Source organism: Motacilla alba, chromosome 3, assembly GCF_015832195.1.
Source record: "Motacilla alba alba isolate MOTALB_02 chromosome 3, Motacilla_alba_V1.0_pri, whole genome shotgun sequence".
Taxonomy (NCBI): domain Eukaryota; kingdom Metazoa; phylum Chordata; class Aves; order Passeriformes; family Motacillidae; genus Motacilla; species Motacilla alba.
This window is the reverse complement of record NC_052018.1, coordinates 328,755-350,716: the sequence shown is the minus strand read 5'-3', so window position 1 is coordinate 350,716 and position 21,962 is coordinate 328,755. Positions and strand designations below refer to the sequence as shown.

The window sequence follows — 21,962 nt, the reverse complement described above, 5'->3', positions numbered from 1 at the left end:
TGTTTTTTTTTTGTTGGTTTGTTTTTTTAGGGTCGCTTCTCTATTTATTGCCGCTGAACTGTGCATTTCACGGCCGGAGGTGCCGCGGGCGCCCGGCGCTGTTGTATCTGTGTGAGTATTGCTCGTGACATAGCTGTTCTGAACTAATAAAGGTCAATGCGTGCAGCAGATGTAGAAAGTCTGTCCGTCCCGCTTCCATCCCATCCTCCTTTTCTTTTTTTTTTTCTTTGGTGCCCAGAAGAGTATAATAACAGACGAGCTCCTTTCTAATGTACTTGTGCTGGAGAACACTTGAATAAATGTCCTGTTTTGTGCAAAAAAAAAAAAAAAAAGAGAAAAAAAGAGGAAAAAAAAAAAGAGAGAAAAAAAAAAAAACAACCTCTGTGTGGCCGTGTGGTCTGTCTGTTGTGGGGTGGGGGGATCCAGGTGGGTGAGAGGGGGGTCCCAGTGCCTTTGGGGTCTGGGGGGGCACTGGGGTCCCAGTGCAGCTGCTGAAATGCAAAGGTGGGGTCACGGGGTGGGGGGGGCCCTGGCAGGTGCTGGGATTGGGGTGATTGTGGAGCCCTGGTGGGACCCTGGCAGGTGAAATTGGGGTGATTGTGGGGTCCTGGGGCGCACCGGGTCCCTGGTGGGGTCCTGGCAGGTGCTGGGATTGGGTGATTTTGGAGAGAGCAGTGGTGGGGTCCTGGCAGGTGGGATTGGGGTGATTGTGGAGTCCTGGGGGGCACTGGCAGGTGCTGGGATTGGGGTGATTGTGGGGTCCTGGAGAGCCGTGGCAGGAGGTGGGATTTGGTGATTTTTGAGTCCTGGGGTGCACTGGTGGGGCCCTGGCAGGTGAAACTGGGGTGATTGTGGAGCCCTGGAGAGCCATGGCAGGTGAAATTGGGGTGATTCTGGAGCCCTGGAGGGCCCTGGTGGGATCCTGGCAGGTGAAACTGGGGTGATTGTGGAGCCCTGGAGAGCCATGGCAGGTGAAATTGGGGTGATTCTGGAGCCCTGGGATCCCTGGTGGGGCCCTGGCAGGTGAAATTGGGGTGATTGTGGAGCCCTGGAGGGCACTGGCAGGTGCTGGGATTTGGTGGTTCTGGAGCCCTGGAGAGCTGTGGCAGGAGGTGGGATTGGGGTGATTGTGAAGTCCTGGGGGGCCCTGGGATCCCTGGTGGGGTCCTGGCAGGTGAAATTGGGGTGATTGTGGAGCCCTGGGGGAAACTGGTGGGATCCTGGCAGGTGCTGGAATTGGGGTGATTGTGGAGCCCTGGGGGGCCCTGGCAGGTCCTGGGATTTGGTGGTTCTGGAGCCCTGGAGAGCTGGGGCAGGAGGTGGAATTGGAGTGATTCTGGAGCCCTGGGGGGCCCTGGGGGGGCCCTGGCAGGTGGGATTGGGGTGATTCTGGAGCCCTGGGGGGCCCTGGGGGGGTCCTGGCAGGTGGGATTGGGGTGATTGTGGAGCCCTGGGGGGCCCCGGGCTCGCTGTGGGTGGGTGGGGGTCCCAGCGCAGTGGGGTCCCGGCCCATTGTGCTCCCAGTGAGCAGTGGGGTGCCGGGGGGTCCCAGTCCCAGGTGTGGGGCTCAGGGTTGAGCCCAGCTCCCTTGGCTCGTGCAGCTCCTGCCTCAGTTTCCCCTGCAGCTGAGACTCCTGGGGCCTCCCCCAATGCCAGCCCCCGAGGTGGGCGAGCTGCGACAGCTGTGACAGCAGTGACAGGGGACCCGTGCTCTGCCGGGGGGGTGGCACAGGGCACTGCCAGGCTCGCCGGGGCCGCGGTGACCTCGCAGAGCACAAACGAGGCCAGCGCTGGAGGGACCCCAGAGCAGCCCCGGGAGGGCGCGAGGGGAACGGGGTCACAGAAGGTGTTCAGAGTTCGACAGAGGGCTCACACGGTGCTCAGATCAGAGTTCGACAGAGGGCTCACACGGTGCTCAGATCAGAGTTCGACAGAGGGCTCACACGGTGCTCAGACCAGAGTTCGACAGAGGGCTCACACGGTGCTCAGATCAGAGTTCGACAGGAGGCTCACACGGTGCTCAGACCAGAGTTCGACAGAGGGCTCACACGGTGCTCAGATCAGAGTTCGACAGAGGGCTCACACGGTGCTCAGATCAGAGTTCGACAGAGGGCTCACACGGTGCTCACTGCTACGTGAGCTTGGGGAGAAGAAATGCTGGCCTAGAAATGCTGCGGAGTAAGGCATTGGGGGGAGAAACTGAGCTGGAAATGAGCTCTAAAGGATGGCGCTGTACATAAGGTTAGATAAAGAAATAAACTTTGGAGAATGGATAAATAAACTTTAGAAAATAGATAAATAAATAAATTTTAGAGAATAGATAAATAGATAAACTTTAGAGAATAGGTAAATAAATGAACTTTAGAAAATAGATAAATAAATAAACTTTGAAGAATAGATAAATATATAAACTTTAGAGAATAGATAAATAAATAGACTTTAGAAAATAGATAAATAGATAAACTTTAGAGAATAGATAAACTCTAGAGAAGTAGAACTGCGAGGGATGCATTGTAGATCCACTGGGGCAGTTTTGGGTTATTAGTTTCAGGTATTCACAGTATGGTGATAGGCCAAGAAACGCTTGGAGCGTAATTAGGAAATTGCTCGGAGTGTAATTAGGAAATTGCTGCCGCGCTCTCGGGGCCGCGGGAGGGGGGAACTCACGACAGGAGGGTCCCAGGCCTGGCAGGGGCAGGGTCTGGGGGGTTTAGGGCGTGTGGGCAGCATTTCCCCACCGTGTGGGGAGCAGCAGCCGGCACCAGCCCGGGTCACGGCCCGAGGGCAGCCGCGGCCACCCAGATTCCCAGATGTGCCCGGGCCGGGCTGGACGCGCTGCTGCTGCTGCTGCTGCTGCTGCTGCTGCTGCTGCTGCTGCTGCTGCTGCTGCTGCTGCTGCTGCGGGGAAGGTAAACCCAGGAATGTCTCGCCCGGGGAGGGCTGGCACAGCTCGGGAGGAGGATGTGGCGCCGGGATGGGCACCCAGAACGAGAACTCAGCAGCCGCGAGGGCAGAAACCCCAGAAGGAGGGGGAAGCTGATGAAAGCAGCCGGGGAAATGTGCTGAGCCAGCTCCGGCAGGGGCAGATTGCCACCCCGGACCCGAGACCCAAAAAGATCCAGAAGAGGAGTGAGGCTGAGCGTGATCAGCACAGGGAGCAAAGGACAGGTTTAACAACGGAACGTGGACTAGAAATTAATGAGAGAACTGAGGAACTCGCATTTGTTGTTAAGTAAAATCCGCGTTGTTGCCTGGCACGGGGCTTCATCGGCAGCTTAATGCAGGCAGAGGCTTCTCTGAGAGCGGGATTTGAGCAGGGCCAAACATCAGCAGCACGTGGGGAGCCCAGAGGAGCCCCTGAGCCAGGCTGGCAGAGCTGGGGGTGCTCCCCTGGAGAGGAGAAGGATCCAGGCAGAGCTCAGAGCCCCTGGCAGGGCCCGAAGGGGCTCCAGGAGAGCTGCAGAGGGACTGGGGACAAGGCCTGCAGGGACAGCACACAGGGAATGGCTGCCAGTGCCAGAGGGCAGGGCTGGATGGGAGATTGGGAATGAGGAATTGTGCCCTGGCAGGGTGGGCAGGCCCTGGCACAGCTGGGGCTGCCCCTGGATCCCTGGCAGTGCCCAAGGCCAGGCTGGACACTGGGACACGCTGGGACAGTGGCAGTGTCCCTGCCGTGGCAGGGGTGGCACTGGGGGGCTCTGAGCTCCCTTCCCACCCCACCCAGCTGGGATAACAGGATGGGATGGGATGGGATGGGATGGGATGGGATGGGATGGGATAATGGGATGGGATGGGATGGGATGGGATGGGATGGGATGGGATGGGATGGGATGGGATGGGATGGGATGGGATGGGATGGGATGGGATGGGATGGGATGGGATGGGATGGGATGGGATGAGATGGGAGGGGATGGGATGGGATGGGATGAGATGGGAGGGGATGGGATGGGATGGGAGGGGATGGGATGGGATAATGGAATGGGATGGGATAATGGGATGGGATGGGATGGGATGGGATGGGAGGGGATGGGATGGGATAATGGAATGGGATGGGACGGGATAATGGGATGGGATAATGGGATGGCATGGCATGGCATGGCATGGGGTGGGATAATGGCATGGGACAGGAAGTGGACATTAGGATGGGGATGGAGCACGAGGTCCCCCCAGCTCCATGACCCAGCCGTGTGTCCCCACTGCTGCCCCGCAGGCCAAGGGCCACACGTGTCACTCGGGGTGTCCAGTGCCACCAGCGTACCAGGCTGCTCACCGGGCAGGGATGGGGACAGCACCGCCACGTCCTGCCACCACACCTCAGCAGCCTGAGGCCACTGGGCTGTGCCAGGAGCTCCTGGGGGCCGCCAGGACAGGGCAGGGGACACCGGGCTGGCAGCTGGTGGGACACTCTGGGCTGTGCTGGGCGCTGCCGGGTGTCACTGGGCTGTGCTGGGCACCACTGGGAGTCTCTGGATCCCACTGGGTGCTCCGGGTGCTGCCGGGCTTTACTGGGCACCGGTGCCAGTACCGGGGTGCCCTGGGCTGTCCTTGTCACCGGGCTGGGCTGGGAGGGGCTGGCGGGGATGTGCTGGTGGCCATGGGTGGTGTCAGGGTGGCCTGGGGGTGTCGGGGTGGCCATGGGGGTGTCGGGGTGGCCACAGGGGGCGATGGGATGTCCTGGGGGTGTCAGGATGTCCTGGGGGTGTCAGGGTGGCCATGGGGCACCACTGGGTGCCGCAGGGCAGGGGAGCACGGTGGGCAGGGGGCAAGGGGCTGGGGGTGGGGGGCGGCGGGGGGTCCCGGGGGGTTTCCTGAAGGTGTTGGGGGGGGTTCCCGAGGGTGTCATGGGGGGGCTCCTGGGGTTCCCGGGGGGTTCCCAGCGGTGTCCCGGGGGTGTCCCGGGTGGGTCCCCGAGGGTCCCGGAGGTGTCCCGGGTGTGTCCCGGCGGTGTCTCGGGGGTGTCCCGGGGGTGTCCCGGGTGTGTCCCGGGGGTGTCCCGGGGGTGTCCCGGGTGTGTCCCGGAGGGTCCCGGGTGTGTCCCGGGTGTGTCCCGGGTGTGTCCCGGGGGTGTCACAGGGTGTCCCGGAGGGTCCCGGGGGTGTCCCGGCGGGGTCCCGGGTGTGTCCCGGGGGTGTCCCGGGTGTGTCCCGGGTGTGTCCCGGGGTGTCCCGGGGTGTCCCGGGTGTGTCCCGGGTGTGTCCCGGGTGTGTCTCGGGGATGTCCCGGGGATGTCCCGGGTGTGTCCCGGAGGGTCCCGGGGGTGTCCCGGGTGTGTCCCGGGTGTGTCCCGGGGTGTCCCGGGGTCACCGGGGGTGTCCCGGGTGTGTCCCAGGGGTGTCCCGGGTGTGTCCCGGGTGTGTCCCGGGGGTGTCCCGGGGGTGTCACGGGGGTGTCCCGGGGTCACGGGGGGTCTCCGCGCGCGCTCCGTCACCACGGCAACAGCGCGCGCAGGTGGCGGGGGGGCGGGGCCCCGCGCCTTGGCCCCGCCCCTCCGCCTGTCCGTCAGGCCGCGCGCAGCCCACCCTGCTGGGGGCTCGGCCCCGCCCCCCCGGCGGCAGGGCGGGCGGCGATTGGTCCGGGCGCGGCCAGGCCCCGCCCCCGCGGCGCAGGTTCGGGTGAGAGGCGATCGCGGCCGGAGCGGCACCGGGAGCGGCACCGGAGCGGGAGGTACCGGCGGGGCCGGGCGGGGCGCGGGCGGGCCGGGCCGGATTGGGTTGGATTGGGTTGGATTGGGTTGGATTGGATTGGGCCGGGCCGGGCCGGGCTGAGCCAGGCCGGACCGTGCCGGACCGTGCTTGGCTTTTCTTTCGCCGCTCCTGCGCGGCTGGCTCGTTATCGCGACGGGTTGGACAATCGCGACAGGTGCGTGTGTCTCGACAGGCGCGAGTGAACCGACGGGCGAGGATGGAGGGCAGCGCCCCGCCATCCCCGCCCGGGGCGCTCCGCGGGGTATCGCCGGGCAGAAAAGCTCTACGCGGCCGCCGCCCACCCATGGCGACACACCTGTCGCGACAGGCGATGGTGTCGCGACAGCGCGAGGGGGTCGCCTCGGCGGGGTGTGATGCCGGGCACGGCTGCCCGTCCTCGAACGGGCCCGGGTCCCTCTCGGCGCTCTGTCGCGATGGGCGGCGGAGCAGCAGGTGCGCGGGGCGCGGCGGAGCGGGGACCCCGGGGCGGCGGGGCCGCGGGGGGCGAGGGGCGGCGGGGGTCCCCCCGGGCCCGGCTCATTGTTCCGCCGGGTCTCCCGGGCGGCCCCGCCCCGGCTCGGAGCATCCTTTGTGCTGGGCGGCCCCGGGCTTTGTCTGCGGAGCCGCCCCGGGCCGGCGGCACCGGGACCCCCCGCGCCTCCGGACCCCGCACGGGGACCCCCCGCACGCCCCGCATCCCGCTCCGGGGACCCGCGGCAGCGGCGCCGCCCCCGAGCCCCGCCCGGGCCCGGCCCAGCGCCCCGCACCGGGGCCGGCCCGGCTCTCCGGGGGGACCCCCGGCCCGGCCCCCCCCGTGCGGCGGCAGCCCGGTGTCGGTGCCCGCCGCTCCGGCCTCCTGCCGCAGTGCCCTGCGGGTCAGCGCCGGGGGGGGACGGGGCCCTGGGAGCGGCAATGGGACCCCCCGGTGTCCCCCCCGCCTGCGCCGGGACCCTCCGCAGCGCCCCGCGCCCGCTCGGGCGTGGCCGCGCAGTGCCCGCTCCGGGCCGGGCCGGGCCGGGCCAAGGTGCCCGCGGGGACAAGGACCGCCCGCAGCACCGCGGCTCGGCGGTGGCGGCTCTGACGGAGCATCCTCCTGCCGCCCATGGCGAACCCCGGTCCCGCCCGGGGCGGCGGCTCGGTGACACCGCAGCTCCTCCCGGCCGGGGGCGGGCGGCGGGGCCCCGGCAGCGGGACAGCGACAGCAGCCGGGGCAGGGCCGGGGGCCGTGCTGCGCCCCCCCCGCCGGGGCATCTCTCGGGCGGAGAGCGATGCCCACCCAGCCGCCGCCTCTGGCCGGGGACGAGCAGCGGCGGCGGCGGGTCGGTGCCACCGGAGTGGCGGTCGCCGAGGCCGGCGTGACAAAGGGGAGCCCCCGCCGGCGGGGTGGGGTCGGGCACGGTGGGTGCCGGGGTCTCGCCGGCGCAGACAAAAGCGGGGGGCGGCGGCGGCCCCCCGGGCTCGGCGCGCCGCACAATGCGGCAGCCCCCGCACAAAGGCCGGGCCCGGCGGCCGCCCCGACCCCAACAGGTGCCCGCGGCGGCCCCCGCCGGGCCCGGGGTCCCTTTGTCCTGCCGGGGTCACAGCTGTCCCCGCGGCAGCCGGCGGCGCCGGCTGGGGGGGCCGCGAGCCCCCCGAAGGGCCGCGCCGCTTTGTGTGCCGGGGAGCGACCCCCGCCCGCCGAGCCGGCCGAGCCGGGGCTGCGGCGCGGGCTGGGCGGGGGTCCCCGCGGTGCTGCCCGCGCCCCCCCGGCGCCGGCGCTGCGGCTGTGCCCTGCTCGGAGCCCGTTGTCTGGCAGGAGCCTCTGGCCAGCGCCGGCCGGTGCTGGCTGTGCCACCACGCCGCAGCGGCTGGCCGGAGAGCCCCGGAGCCACCGGGGCTGGCGCTGCGGGCCGGGGCACAGAGGCACGGAGCCCCCGGGGATGCTCAATCTGAGCTGGGGGTCACTGCTGAAGCTGGGGACGCTGGTGTGAGCTGGGGGGCTGGGTGTGATGTGGGGGGCAGTGAAATGGGAGCACTGGTGTGCCAGGCGTGCCACTGTGGGCATCCCGTGCCGGGCACGGGCCTGGTGACGTGGGGACATCAGGGCAGCGCCAGGGGTGGCTGGCAGGGTGGGGAAGGAGCCTGAGCGGCGGCACAAGGGCAGCGTGGTGGCAGCACGTGGGTGGCTCCACGGTGGCCACGGGCAGCGCGTGCGGCTGCCAGCTCCTCGCTGTGCACAGCGGCCTGCCCACGCTCGTGGCCCTGCCACGCCGCGTCCCCTCGCCAGCCCCACATCCCCGGTGCCACGGGGCGTGACGGTGCCCGGGGCTGCGGCGCCGCTGCCAGCCGCGCTCCAGATCCGTCAGCGCAGCCCGCTTTCATCTCGGGGTGCCACGTGCCGCCTCCCCCACGCCCCCTCTGCGCCCTGCCACCCCTCCCCGCGCCCCTCCTGCGTCTCCTGCCCGGCCCTGCCCTGCCCTGGGCTCCCAGGGATAACGGGGTGGTGTGGATGGGGTGGCATCGTAGGGCCAGTGTGCCCCCCGTGGGCACCTGCTCGTCCCCTCTGGTGTCACCCCACCGAGGACGATCTCTGCCCCGGCATCGTGTTGCTGATGTCGGTGTGGGTCCTTGCCTGGGGTGGCCCCGTGTTCCTGTCCCCCCCGGGTGTAGCTCCGGGTGTCCCCAGCACAGCCCTCAGGTGGGGCAGAGCTGGGTGCAGCAGGGGCAGCTGCGGCCACCAGACCTCTGGGTGCCAGTGCCCAGCGTGCCACAGCGGCCTGGCACGCCGCGCGAGGCCACTGCCACACTGCCACCCCGCCCCGGTCCCCCGGGGGGGCTCCTGAGCAGCGCCACGGCTGTGCATGCCGGTGACATTCCCGAGGGGGGACCCCGGCAGCTGCTGCTGCTGCTGCTCTGTGCCGAGGTGAGGGCACCAGGACAAGGCGCCAGCTGGCACCGGGATCACCCCGGGGCAGAGCTGCCCCCCCCAGTGCAGCGGTGGTCCCCGGGAACGCCCCTTGTCCCCACCCCTGCAGCTGCGGTGGCCCCTGGCCCGGGAATGCCCAGCTGCCGGCCCAGCCTCGCCGCCACCGGGGCTCCTGCCGGCCTGAGGAGCCATTTGCTGCCCAGCAGGTGCTGGAGGTGCCTGGCACAGCTCGGGACAGTCCCTTCAGAGCCCTGTCCGGGTGTCAGCACCCTCCCGAGGCCACCGTGGCAGCGGCAGACACCCCCCGGCAGCAGGTCCCTGTCCCCAGCAGCAGCAGCAGCCTGTGCTCGTGGCTCAGTTCTGGCCCCAGCGGGCCTGTCCCGGGGCTGGCTGGGCACCAGGGGCCGTTCCCACCGCGCTGCCCCGTGCCAGCGCCGTGCCAGAGCGCCCCACGCTGCCCCTGGGGCTCTGTGTGGTGGAGGGGTCCCGGGTGGGCACAGCTGGCACGCGCTGTCGCTGCTCCGGCGGGTCGATGGTGTTTGACCTTCACCGAAGGATTCATTGATCGCGTCTGGGGATGCCCCTCGCTGCGGGGGCTCCGGCGGTGCGGGGGTCCCCGGCGGAGCCGGCACCTCATGGTGGGCAGAGCCCGCAGAGGGTGACGCCAGCCCCGGTGCTGTCCGTGCCAGTCCCGGTCACTCGCAGGGACGAGGTGGGCAGCCTGCCCCAGGTGAGGGTGCTGTCGCTTTGCGGGGACACCCAGCGGCGTCCCCACGGCACAGGTGGCACCGGCAGTGGAGGGCGGCAGGGCTGGGCTCTGGCAGCGCTGCTCAGGGTCTGCAGCGGGGTGGCACTGGCCGGGTGCAGCCCGGAGTCACTGGAGCGCGGCTCCGGGCAGGGAGGCAGCCCCTGTCCCGTGCCAGCCCCTCCCCTGCGTGGATTTCCCGGGATAATTTCGGGGCTCTGGGCAGGGAGGCAGCCCCAGCCCCATACCAGTCCTTCCTCTGCACAGATTTCCCGGGATAATTTCAGGGCTCTGGGCAGGGAGGCAGCCCCTGTCCCGTGCCAGTCCCTCCCCTGTGCAGATTTCCCGGGATAATTTCAGGGCTCCAGGCAGGGAGGCAGCCCCAACCCTGTGCCAGCCCCTCCCCTGCGTGGATTTCCCGGGATAATCCACAGCCACGGCCCGTGCGGGATGCGCAGTTGCAGGCCTCTGGGCAGGGAGGCAGCCCCAGCTCCTCTGCGCGGATTTCCCGGGATAATTTCAGGGCTGTGGGGAGGAAGGCAGCCCCTGTCCCGTGCCAGCCCCAGCTCCTCTGCGCGGATTTCCCGGGATAATTTCGGGGCTCTGGGCAGGGAGGCAGCCCCTATCCCGTGCCAGCCCCTCCCCTGCACGGATTTCCCGGGATAATCCACACCCGTGCGGGCTGCGCGGCTGCGGGGCCCAGCCCTGCCCGCCCCGGGCACCCCCGGCCAGGGTGGGCACGGCGGTGCCCCCCAGCCCCGGGGCGGGGTGCCGGTGGTCACCGCGCTGCCGCCTGTGCCCCGCAGCACCATGATGGCCAACGCGGCCACCATGCGGATCCTCATCAAGGGGGGCAAGGTGGTCAACGACGACTGCACGCTGGAGGCCGACGTCTACATCGAGAACGGCATCATCCAGCAAGTGGGGCGCGAGCTGATGATCCCCGGCGGCGCCAAGGTCATCGACGCCACGGGCAAGCTCGTCATCCCGGGCGGCATCGACACCAGCACCCACTTCCACCAGACCTTCATGAACGCCACCTGCGTCGATGACTTCTACCACGGCACCAAGGTAGCCCCGAGCCGGCCCTGCCCTGCCCTGCCCTGCCGGCGGCTCTCAGCCCGCCGGGCGTCCCAGCGGTGTGGCGTGGTGGCACCGCCTGTCCCCGTGTCCCCGTCCGTCGCTGTGACATCCTTCCCCCCCGCGCCGGGGCCGTGGCAGCCTGCGCCAGCCCGGGCGGCCGGTGGCACTGTGTGCCGGGTGCTGCTGCCTGCGAGCGTCAAGGGCCAGCCCAGGACTGTCCCTGCAGCTTGTCCCGCTGTCCCCAGCGCCCACACAGAGCGGCCATTGTGCCAGGCCCACGCTGGCCGTGCCTGTCCCCGCGCTGTCCCCGGGCTGTCCCCAGGCTGTCCCTTGTCGCCGGGCAGGCGGCTCGGCGCTGTGCTGGAGGGAAGGGCGCTGTGCGATGCCCACGGGCGCCGCATGCCAGGCCCGCTGCGTGTCACTGTCACCCGCCTCGTGGCACCAGGCCGGCGCCTCCCGAGAGGGCCGATGGGCAAAGGAGCTTTGGGGATTAGCGGGGCGGGGTGAGCCGGGGACAGCGGCAGTGCCGCAGCCGCCCACGCTGCCGCCGAGGGGGGGCTCCCCGCGGGGCTCTGTGCCGGGGGGCTGCCGGCTCCCTCAGCACCCCAAATCCACTGGTTGGGCTGGGGGGGGGCGGCGATGGGGCTCTCCAGATGTGCCGTGCGCCCAGATGTGCTGCTGCGGAGGGTCAGCCATCGGTGGGGCCGGGGGGATGCAGGGGGCCCTGCCTGCACCCGGGACCCCCAAACGTGGCTGGGGGCAGCGCCCGCCCCAGCCCGGGAGCACCTGGGAGCTCACCTGGCTCCGGGCAGGGCAGCCCGGGTGAACCCTGGGGATGAAGCCTGATCCCCCACCGCGGCCCCCGTGCCCCCTGTGCAGGCGGCGCTGGTGGGGGGCACGACGATGATCATCGGGCACGTCCTGCCCGACAAGGAGACGTCGCTGCTGGACGCCTACGAGAAGTGCCGCAGCCTGGCCGACCCCAAGGTGTGCTGCGACTACGCCTTGCACATGGGCATCACCTGGTGGGCGCCCAAGGTGAGGCTGGCGCGGCTCCGGGAGCAGCTGCCGGGGCTAATTCCCGGCCCCGCTGATCCCATTAGCTGCCCGGGGGGTGGGCTGAGCCCCCAGGATGCCTTTTGAGCTGCCCTGAGCCGGGCTCAGCGGGGCAGGGGTGCCCCGGGGCGAGGGGTGCCTGCGGGGCTGAGCCCCTCGCTGGGGCAGGGGAGGCGCTGCTGCTGCTCGGTGGAGGGGGGCAGGGGGCCCAGGGCTGTGCTCCCAGCCTGGGGGGGACCCCAGCCCGCAGCGTGACCCCCGTGGGGGCGGCAGGCGGGACTGGCGAGCAGACCCCACGCTCAGCCCCTCAATCCCCTCCAAGCTGCTGCGCTGGGATCAGAGCTGGCTCCCGGCTGTGCTGCAGGGACACCCCAGCCCTGAGCCCCCTCCCGGCAGAGCCGGGGCACCCCCCGGGGGCAGGAAAATCCCTTCTGCTGCCCCCCAGCATCTGCCGCTCCCCGCGCCACCCACAAACCCGCGGCCCGTGTGCCCAGGGGGTGGCCGGGGCCCCTCGGGGGGGTGAGGCCCCACCTTGACCCCCTCTCCCGGTGCAGGTGAAGGCAGAGATGGAGACGCTGGTGCGGGAGAAGGGGGTGAACTCCTTCCAGATGTTCATGACCTACAAGGACCTGTACATGCTGCGGGACAGCGAGCTCTACCAGGTGCTGCGCGCCTGCCGCGACATCGGCGCCATCGCCCGCGTGCACGCCGAGAACGGCGAGCTGGTGGCCGAGGTGAGGGCAGGGCAGGGGCGGGGGGCGCGGGGCACCCAGCCGGGCCACCCTGACCCCCCCGATTCCCCAGGGAGCCAAGGAAGCTCTGGATCTGGGCATCACGGGGCCGGAGGGCATCGAGATCAGCCGGCCCGAGGAGGTAGGTGATGGCGGGTGACGCCGCAGCGGCGGCGTGGGGCGCGGCTGGCACGGCCCGGGACACCCGCGCGGCCGCCACCACCCGTCCCCGCGTCACCCACCCGCCCGTCGGTGCCGCCGCCGCGCGTCACGCGTGTCACCGCCGGCTCTCTCCGCAGCTGGAGGCCGAGGCCACGCACCGTGTCATCACCATCGCCAACCGGGTGAGTGGGCCGAGCGTGGCCCGCCCGCGGGTGGCTGTCCCCGTCCCCTGGGGGTCCCCGCGCCCCCCTCGGGGGGCTGGGGAGCGCCACTGACCCCCTCTCCGCAGACCCACTGCCCCGTGTACCTGGTGAACGTCTCCAGCATGTCCGCAGGGGATGTCATCGCCGCCGCCAAGATGCAGGGTAGGGGACACGGGGGGGGACACGGGGGGGACACGGGGGGGACATGGGGGGACCGCCCCCCCAGCCCATGCGTGGGCAAGGGGCACCCTGGGGGTACAGGGATCGCCAGTGGCGCGGCTCACAGCTGGGCTGGGAGGGGATGGGCACGGACTGTGGGGCTGCGGGCGTGCAGAGGGACACGCGGACAGACACACGGACAGACACATGGACAGACACACAGGCACAGAGAGACACACGGACAGACAGACAGGCACAGAGAGACACACGGACAGACACACGGACAGACACGCAGGCACAGACAGACACACGGACAGACACATGGGCACGGACAGACACACGGACAGACATACGGGCACGGACAGACACACAGATATGGGCACAGACAGACACATGGGCATGGACAGACACACAGACACGGGCACGGACGGACAAATGGACATGGACCGACACACACGGGCATGGACAGACACACAGACAGACCCATGGACACAGACAGACCCACGGGCACAGACAGACATGGGAACAGACAGACACACGGGCACAGGAACTCAGGTGTGTACCTGTGGGGCCATGCCCTTGCACAGGTGAGCACACCTGGGCCCCAGTTCTGCTCGTACACAGGGGGCACACACAGTGGACACACGTGAGCACACACAGGGGACACACAGGACACACATGAGCACACACAGGTCACACACGGGACACATAGGGGACACACAGGGGACACAGAGGGGACACACACATGAGCGCGGACATGTGAGCACACAGGGTCACGCACAGGTCGCACAGCTGAGCACACGGGGGACACAGAGGGGACACATGTGAGCACACACAGGGGACACACACGGGTCACGCACAGGTCGCACAGCTGAGCACACGGGGGACACACATGTGAGCACACAGGGGTCACACATGGGTCACACACGGGTCACACACAGGTTACACACCTGAGCACACAGGGGACACACAGGGGACACACATGTGAGCACACGGGGGACACACATGGGCACACACAGGGGACACACACGGGTCACGCACAGGTCGCACACCTGAGCACACAGGGGACACAGAGGGCACACACAGGGGACACACAGGGGACACACGTGAGCACACAGGGGACACACAGGGGACACACGCGGGTCACGCACAGGTCGCACAGCTCAGCACGCGGGGGACACTCAGGGCTCTGCCCCGCTGGAACGCGGGCCCGCTGCCAGGGGCGGTGCCCCCCCGTGTGCCCCCCGGCCGTGTCCCACGCGTGTGCCCCCGCAGGGAAGGTGGTCTACGCGGAGACCACCACGGCGCACGCCACGCTCACCGGGCTGCACTACTACCACCAGGACTGGTTCCACGCCGCCGCCTACGTCACCGTGCCGCCGCTGCGCCTCGACACCAACACCTCTGCCTACCTCATGAGCCTGCTCGCCAAGTGAGACCTGCCCCGGGCACCCCGTCCCTGCCCCGGGCACCTCTCCCTGCCCCGGGCACCCCGTCCCTGTTCCAGGGCACCCCATCCCTGGGCACCTCTCCCTGCCCCGGGCTCCCCAACCCTGCCCCGGGCACCCCATCCCTGCCCCGGGCACCTCTCCCTGCCCCGGGCACCTCTCCCTGCCCCGGGCTCCCCAACCCTGCCCCGGGCTCCCCTGCCTGCCCCAGGCACCCCGTCCCTGCCCCGGGCACCTCTCCCTGCCCCGGGCACCCCGTCCCTGCTCCAAGCACCCCCATCCCTGCCCCAGGGTGCCCCATCCATGCCCCAGGCACCCCGTCCCTGCCCCAGGCACCCCATCCCTGTCCCAGGCCCCTCTGCCTACCCCAGGGCACCCCTGCCTGCCCCAGGTACCCCATCCCTGTCCCAGGCACCCCTGCCTACCCCAGGGCACCCCTGCCTGCCACAGGCACTTCTGCCTGTCCCAGGGCACCCCATCCCTGCCCCGGGCACCCCATCCCTGCCCCAGGAACCCCGTTCCTGCCCTGGGCCCCTCTACCAGCCTCGGGCACCCCGTCCCTTCCTCTGCCCCACCCCGTCCCTGCCCCGGGCACCCTTCTCTGCCCCGGACACCTCTGCTTGCCCTGGGCACCCCATCCCTGCTCCAAGCACCCCTGCCTGCCCCAGGCACGTCGTCCCTGCCCTAGGGCACCCCGTCTGTGCCAGCTTCTTGCCAGTGCCGTCCGGGCGCAGCCAGGTGTCCCTCCCGGGTGCCAGGCTGTCCAGCTGTGCTGCCCTGGTGCTGTGGCCTCGAGGCACCCCCCCCTCTGGGCACCCCACAGGGTGGGCCTGGGGCTCTGTGTGCCTCACTGGCCACTGCGCACCCCTGGGGACACGCTCTGGGGGGGCTGCACTTGGGCTGAGCACCGGGCTCTGGGTGCTCCCCTCACCCCCTCCCTGCACGGCGCTCCTTTTCCCGGGCACCCCGTTCTCCAGGCACCCCATGGTGTGGGTGCCCCGTTCCCTGGGCTCTGAGCTCCCCAGGCACCCCATGGCAGGGACACCCCATTCCCTGGGTACCCCATTCCCTGAGTGCTCCATTCCCACATCTCACTCCCTGGGCACCCTGTTCTCCAGGCACCCCATTCCCTGGGTGCCCCATTCCCTGGGTACCCCATTCCCTGAGTCCTGAGCACCCCACAGCAGGGGTACCCCATTCCCTGAGTCCTGGGCTCCCCGGGTACCCCACAGCAGGGGCACCCCATTCCCTGAGTCCTGGGCACCCCACGGCAGGGGTACCCCATTCCCTGAGTCCTGGGCTCCCTGAGCACCCCACGGCAGGGGCACCCCATTCCCTGAGTCCTGAGCACCCCACAGCAGGGGCACCCCATTCCCTGAGTCCTGGGCACCCCACGGCAGGGGCACCCCATTCCCTGAGTCCTGGGCTCCCCGGGCACCCCGGGCCGCCCGGGCAGTGCCGTCCCTCACGCTGCTCCGTCCCCCACAGCGACACGTTGAACATCGTGGCCTCGGACCACCGGCCCTTCAGCACCAAGCAGAAGGCCATGGGCAAGGAGGACTTCACCAAGATCCCGCACGGCGTCAGCGGGGTGCAGGACCGCATGAACATCATCTGGGAGCGCGGCGTGGTACGGCACGGCCGGCCCGGCTGGCCGGGGCCCCTGGGTGGGACACCCCAGGGGTGCTCAGAGGGCAACGAGCTCCCCAGAGCTGGCCTGGCGGGGATCCTGACCCCCAGCTGGCCTGGGATTTGGGGTGACAGGGAGGGACACAGCCCGCACATGCTGACCCCACAGCTCACCTGGGATTTTGGGGTGACAGGGAGGGCACAGGGAGGGACACAGCCCGCACATGCTGACCCCACAGCTGGCCTGGGATTTTGGGGGGGACTGGGGGGTGATGGAGGGACACAGCCTGCACAACCTGACCCCGCAGCTGGCTTGGGGTTTTGGGGGGACTGGGGGGGACACAGCCCGCACATGCTGACCCCCAGATGGCCTGGGATTTTGGGGGGATTTTGGGGTGGCAGGCAGGGACACAGCCCGCACCTGCTGACCCGCGCTGCGGCGGCAGGTGGGGGGCAAGATGGATGAGAACCGCTTTGTGGCCGTGACCAGCTCCAACGCCGCCAAGATCCACAACCTGTACCCCCGCAAGGGCCGGATCATCCCCGGGGCCGACGCCGACGTCGTGGTCTGGGACCCCGAGGCCACCAAGTAGGTGCAGCCCGTGCTGGGGGGACGGCCGGGGACGGCTCCCTGAGCCCCCCGCAGCCACTGAGGGCCCCGTGGCCCCGGCCAGGACGGTGTCTGCCAGCACCCAGGTGCAGGGCGGGGACATCAACCTGTACGAGAACATGCGGTGCCACGGCGTGCCGCTGGTGACCATCAGCCGCGGGCGCGTGGTCTACGAGAACGGCGTCTTCATGTGCGCCGAGGGCACCGGCAAGTTCTGCCCGCTGCGCTCCTTCCCCGACGTGGCCTACAAGAAACTGGTGCAGCGCGAGAAGGTACGGGGGCAGCGCCGCCGGGGCCGGGCCAGAGCAGGGCCAGAGTGGGGCCACGGCTGTGCCAGAGCGGGGCCGGGGCCGTGCCAGAGCGGGGCCGGTGCCATGCCAGAGCAGTGCCGAGGCTGTGGCTGTGCCACAACTGTGCCAGATCAATGCCATGGCCATGCCGTGGCTGTGGCTGTGCCAGAGTGGTGCCATGGCTGTGCCAGAGCAGTGCCATGGCCATGCCAGAGCGCTGCCAAGGCCATGGCTGTGCCACAACTGTGCCAGAGCAGTGCCATGGCCACACCAGGGCTGTGGCTGTGCCCGAGTGGTGCCATGGCTGTGCCGGAGTGGTGCTGTGGCCATGCCATGGCTGTGGCTGTGCCAGAGCGGTGCCATGGCCATGCCGTGGCCATGCCAGGGCTGTGCCAGAGTGGTGTGGTGGCTGTGCTGTGGCCATGCCAGAGCGGTGCCATGGCTGTGCTAGAGTTGTGGCTGTGCCGTGGCTGTGCCAGGGATGTGCCAGAGTGGTGCCGTGGCTGTGCCATGGCCGTGCAGGGCAGTGCCATGGCTGTGGCTGTGCCAGAGCAGTGCCATGGCTGTGCTAGAGTGGTGGCAGTGCCGTGGCTGTGCCGTGGCTGTGCCAGAGCAGTGCCGTGGCTGTGCCAGAGCAGTGCCGTGGCTGTGCCATGGCTGTGCTAGAGTGGTGGCTGTGCCATGGCCGTGCCAGAGCAGTGCCGTGGCTGTGCCATGGCCATGCCGTGGCTGTGCTGTGGCAATGCCACGGTGAGGGACCGGGCTGCACCGTGCTGGGGACAGTGGCAGTGCCAGAGGCGCTCTGTGCCAGGCCGATGCCACGCCGTGCCAGGAGCGCGGCGCAGGGTCCCTGCGGCTCCGTGTGTGGCACAGGACGCTGCCCCGGCTCCTTGCCAGCACAGTGGCACTGCCGGAGGACACTCGTCCCCACGCGTGCGTGGCCCGTGGCCATTCCAGGGCGCGTGCTGGCCCTCGGGGCTCGCCGTGCCCCTGCCCCGGCTGTGCCCAGGGACAGGGACACGCCTGGCTGGGGCTGTCCAGCAGTGACACCCGGGACTCCCTGCCGCTGGGCACCCCCCGTGCCGCGCTGTGGCAGCGGGGGACAGGCTGGGGACAGCGTGGTGTGACACTGCGAGGGAAGGGGGCAGCTCACAGGAAGATCTTGGCCAGCACTGGGGCGCTTGCCGGGAGCTCTGGGTGCCAGGGCGGGGGCACAGGGCATTGCATGGGTTTGGCTCGGCTCGGCATGGCTCGGCTCGGTTTGGCTTTGCTTGATTTGGCTCGGCTTGGTTTGGCTTGGCTTGATTTGGCATGGCTCAGCTCGGCTCGCTGGGGGGACGGGGCCAGGGGCTGCTCTGCCAGGGCCACCCAGCTCCCCCTCCCCTGCTCCTGCCCCGCTCTGCTTCGCCCCGGGACCCCCCCAGCCCGCCCAGCTCCTCTCCGAGCGCCCCCTCCCCAGCCGCAGCCTGCCCGGCCCTTGCCCCCGATCCCCCGATCCCCCGATGCCCCGATCCCCCGATGCCCCGATGCCCCGATCCGCCGCCCGGCCCGCGGCTGAGGCTCTCCCCGCTGTCTCTCGCTCCCGGCAGAGTCTGAAGCTGCGCGGCGTGGACCGCACCCCGTACCTGGGGGACGTGGCCGTGGTGGTGCACGCCGGCAAAAAAGAGACGGGGACGCCGCTGGCCGATACGCCCACCCGGCCGGCCACGCGGCACGGGGGCATGAGGGACCTGCACGAGTCCAGCTTCAGCCTGTCCGGTAAGAGCGGGCCCGGCGCCGGGGCGAGCCCGCAGCCCCCGCCGCTGCCTTCGGCCACCGCCCCGGCTGTCCCCATCGCCTCCCGCCACCCCCCGGGCTGTCCTCATCACCTCCCGCCAACTCCCAGCGTATCCCCATCGCTCCCCGCCACGTCCCGGGCTGTCCCCATCGCCTCCCGCCACCCCCCGGGCTGTCCCCATCGCCTCCCGCCACCTCCCCGGCGTGTCCCCATTGTCCCCCGCCACCCCCCGGGATGTCCCCACCGCCCCCCGCCACCTCCCGAGGTGTCCCCATTGTCCCCCGCCACCCCCCGGGATGTCCCCATTGTCCCCCGCCACCTCCCAGGGTGTCCCCATCGCCTCGTGCCACCTCCCGGCGTGTCCCAATCGCCCCCCGGGCTGTCCCCATCGCCCCCCGCCACCCCCCCTGCGTGTCCCCATCGCCCCCGGGGGATGTCCCCCGCCATCGCCCCCCCCCGCCACCTCCCGGGATGTCCCCATCGCCCCCGGGGGATGTCCCCATCGCCCCCCGCCACCCCCCTGCGTGTCCCCATCGCCCCCCGCCACCTCCCGGGGCGCTCCCGGTGCCACCGCAGGGCGTCCCGCCATCCCCCCCGCTCCGGGCTGTCCCCATTGTCCCCCTGCAGGGTCCCCCCGGGGTACCCCAGCCCTCCCCACGCCCCCCCTGTCCCGTGGCAGAGCAGGGGGTGCCCCCAGCCCGCGCCCCCCCTCCGGGCACCGTGCGCCGCGTGGCTGCGCTGGGGGGCACCGGGGGCGGTGTGGGGGCACCGGGGCGGTGTGGGGGGCACCGGGGGTGGTGTGGGGGCACCGGGGGCGGTGTGGGGGGCACCGGGGGTGGTGTGGGGGTACCGGGGCCGGTGTGGGGGGCACCGGGGCGGTGTGGGGGGCACCGGGGGCGGTGTGGGGGCACCGGGGCCGTGTGGGGGGCACCGGGGGCGGTGTGGGGGGCACCGGGGGTGGTGTGGGGGTACCGGGGCCGGTGTGGGGGGCTCCGGGGGCGGTGTGGGGGGCACCGGGGCGGTGTGGGGGGCTCCGGGGGCGGTGTGGGGGGCACCGGGGGTGGTGTGGGGGGCACCGGCGCGGTGCTGCCCCCTCCCCGCGCCGCTCGGGGCTCCGCTGGCACCGGCAGCGCTGGCTCCCGGGCACGGCGGGGGGGACCTGGAGGTCAGCGCGGGCACAAGGCAGGGCTGCGGGAGGCGCTGGTCAGTGCTGGTCAGTGCTGGTCAGTGTTGGTCAGTGCTGGTCCGTGCTGGTCAGTGCTGGTCAGTGTTGGTCAGTGCTGGTCAGTGCTGGTCCGTGCTGGTCAGTGTTGGTCCGTGCTGGTCAGTGCTGGTCAGTTCTGGTCCGTGCTGGTCAGTGCTGGTCCGTGCTGGTCAGTGCTGGTCCGTGCTGGTCAGTTCTGGTCCGTGCTGGTCAGTGCTGGTCAGTGCTGGTCAGTGCTGGTCAGTATTGGTCAGTGCTGGTCAGTGTTGGTCAGTGCTGGTCAGTGTTGGTCCGTGCTGGTCAGTGCTGGTCCGTGCTGGTCAGTGTTGGTCCGTGCTGGTCAGTGCTGGTCAGTTCTGGTCCGTGCTGGTCAGTGCTGGTCCGTGCTGGTCAGTGCTGGTCCGTGCTGGTCAGTGTTGGTCCGTGCTGGTCAGTTCTGGTCAGTGCTGGTCAGTATTGGTCAGTGCTGGTCAGTGTTGGTCAGTGCTGGTCAGTGTTGGTCCGTGCTGGTCAGTGCTGGTCAGTGCTGGTCAGTGCTGGTCAGTGTTGGTCAGTGCTGGTCAGTGTTGGTCCGTGCTGGTCAGTGTTGGTCCGTGCTGGTCAGTGCTGGTCCGTGCTGGTCCGTTCTGGTCAGTGCTGGTCAGTGCTGGTCAGTATTGGTCAGTGCTGGTCAGTGCTGGTCAGTGCTGGTCAGTGCTGGTCCGTGCTGGTCAGTGCTGGTCACCATTGGTCACCATTGGTCACCATTGGTCAGTCCCCGTGCAGCACAGCCACGGTGGGAGGGGGGGTCTCAGAGCCCCTCAGTCGGTACCGGGGGGGTCTCACAGCCCCTCAGTCGGTACCGGGGGGGTCTCAGAGCCCCTCAGTCGGTACCGGGGGGTCTCACAGCCCCTCAGTCGGTACCGGGGGGGTCTCAGAGCCCCTCAGTCGGTACCGGGGGGTCTCACAGCCCCTCAGTCGGTGCCAGGGTGCCGCGGGGGTCCCGGCTCTGTGCCCGCCCCCCGGTCCCGCTGACCGCCCGTGTGTCCGGCAGGTTCTCAGATCGATGACCACGTTCCAAAGCGAGCCTCGGCCCGGATTCTCGCTCCCCCCGGGGGCCGGTCGAGCGGCATCTGGTAGAGCCGGGGACGAGTCCCCCGAGTGAGCACCGGGCGCCGCCGCCCGCGCCCCCGGGCCCGGCGCCGCTGCCGCGGGGCTCCCCGTGCCGCCGCGGGGCCGTGCGGGGCCGTGCCGGGCCGGGCCGGGCCGGGGCCGTGCGCGGGGGCCGCGGAGGGCCGGGGGGCGGCAGGGGGTGCCCCCCACCCCCGGCCCTTTTCTGTTTGCACGTTGGGTTTGGATCAGTGAATTTTTGACTTGTTTGTGCATCACGTGGAAATGCTCCGAAGTGGTTTGTGTCACTAGCGTAGGGGAGGCGCGGGGACCCCCCCTCTGCCCCAGCCCTGGACCCCCACCCCGAGGCAGAGCCCCGTCCTGGTCCCATTCCTGCCCCCATTCCCATCCCTGACCCCCCAGCTCCATCCCAGCCCCAGCCCCCCCCTTCCCATCTCTTCTCCCCCACCCCTGAACCCCCATCTGCACCCCCATTTCTGTGCCCCTCAAGACGCAAAACAAGATCCCTGACCCCCCAGCTCCATGCCCGACCCCAGCCCCCCATTCCCATCTCTCCGTCCCCCATCCCTGACCCCAAATCTCCATCCCTGACCCCCATCTCCATCCCTGACCCCAGCCCCCCTCCCTGCCCCCGTCTGCGCCCCATTTCTGCCCCCCAAAGCCCCAAAGCTCCGTCCCTGCCCCCACCCCTGCAGCTCCCCGTCCCCCCGCCCTGAGCTCCCCCAGCCCCGCAGCGAGCGGTGCCACCCCTGGGCCACACCCCTGGGCCACACCCCTGGCTCACACCTGTCACACCTGGGCCACACCCCTGTCACACACCTGTCACACCCCTGGGCCACACCCCTGTGCCACACCCCTGGGTCACACCTGTCATACCTGGGCCACACCCCTGGGTCACACCTGTCACTCCCCTGGGCCACACCCCTGGCTCACACCTGGCTCACACCTGGATCACACACACGGGTGACACCTGTGTCACACCCCTGTGTCACACCCCTGGGTCACACAGCAGTGTCACACACCGTGTCACACCTGCCCAGGCCCGGGGGCTGTTCGCACACACCTGTGCACAGGTGAACCCCTGGGCAGGTGTCAGCACACCTGCAGGCGTGTGTCCCGTGTCCCTGTGACCCCTGTGACACCTGTGACAGGCCCTCCCCTGCCGG

General features: G+C 69.8%; 1 protein-coding gene across 3 annotated transcripts; it reads left to right on the top strand.

Moving 5' to 3' along the window:
- The first annotated feature begins 5,567 nt into the window (after positions 1-5,567).
- DPYSL5 (dihydropyrimidinase like 5) lies at positions 5,568-21,206 on the top strand. 3 transcript variants are annotated; one of them, XM_038132204.1, is made up of 13 exons: positions 5,568-5,664; positions 10,141-10,405; positions 11,297-11,455; positions 12,028-12,207; positions 12,278-12,346; positions 12,504-12,548; positions 12,656-12,731; positions 14,004-14,160; positions 15,665-15,806; positions 16,252-16,394; positions 16,480-16,687; positions 18,295-18,463; positions 20,720-21,204. In XM_038132204.1, exons 2-13 carry the CDS (start codon positions 10,145-10,147, stop codon positions 20,803-20,805), a joined length of 1,695 nt encoding a protein of 564 aa, XP_037988132.1. In that variant the 5' UTR covers positions 5,568-5,664; positions 10,141-10,144; the 3' UTR covers positions 20,806-21,204. The 3 variants fall into 3 exon arrangements, with proteins under 3 accessions (XP_037988132.1, XP_037988135.1, XP_037988134.1); XM_038132206.1 differs by lacking the exon at positions 5,568-5,664 and adding an exon at positions 5,729-5,859 and having other exon boundaries at positions 20,720-21,205; XM_038132207.1 differs by lacking the exon at positions 18,295-18,463 and having other exon boundaries at positions 20,720-21,206.
- The last annotated feature ends 756 nt before the right edge of the window (positions 21,207-21,962 follow it).

Excerpts from the sequence above, each read along its gene's own strand:
- DPYSL5 (XM_038132206.1), top strand. The coding sequence starts at position 10,145 with ATGATGGCCAACGCGGCCACCATGCGGATCCTCATCAAGGGGGGCAAG. Across the intron at positions 11,456-12,027 it reads TCACCTGGTGGGCGCCCAAG|GTGAAGGCAGAGATGGAGAC; the intron begins GTGAGGCTGGCG and ends CTCCCGGTGCAG. Across the intron at positions 15,807-16,251 it reads TCATCTGGGAGCGCGGCGTG|GTGGGGGGCAAGATGGATGA; the intron begins GTACGGCACGGC and ends CTGCGGCGGCAG.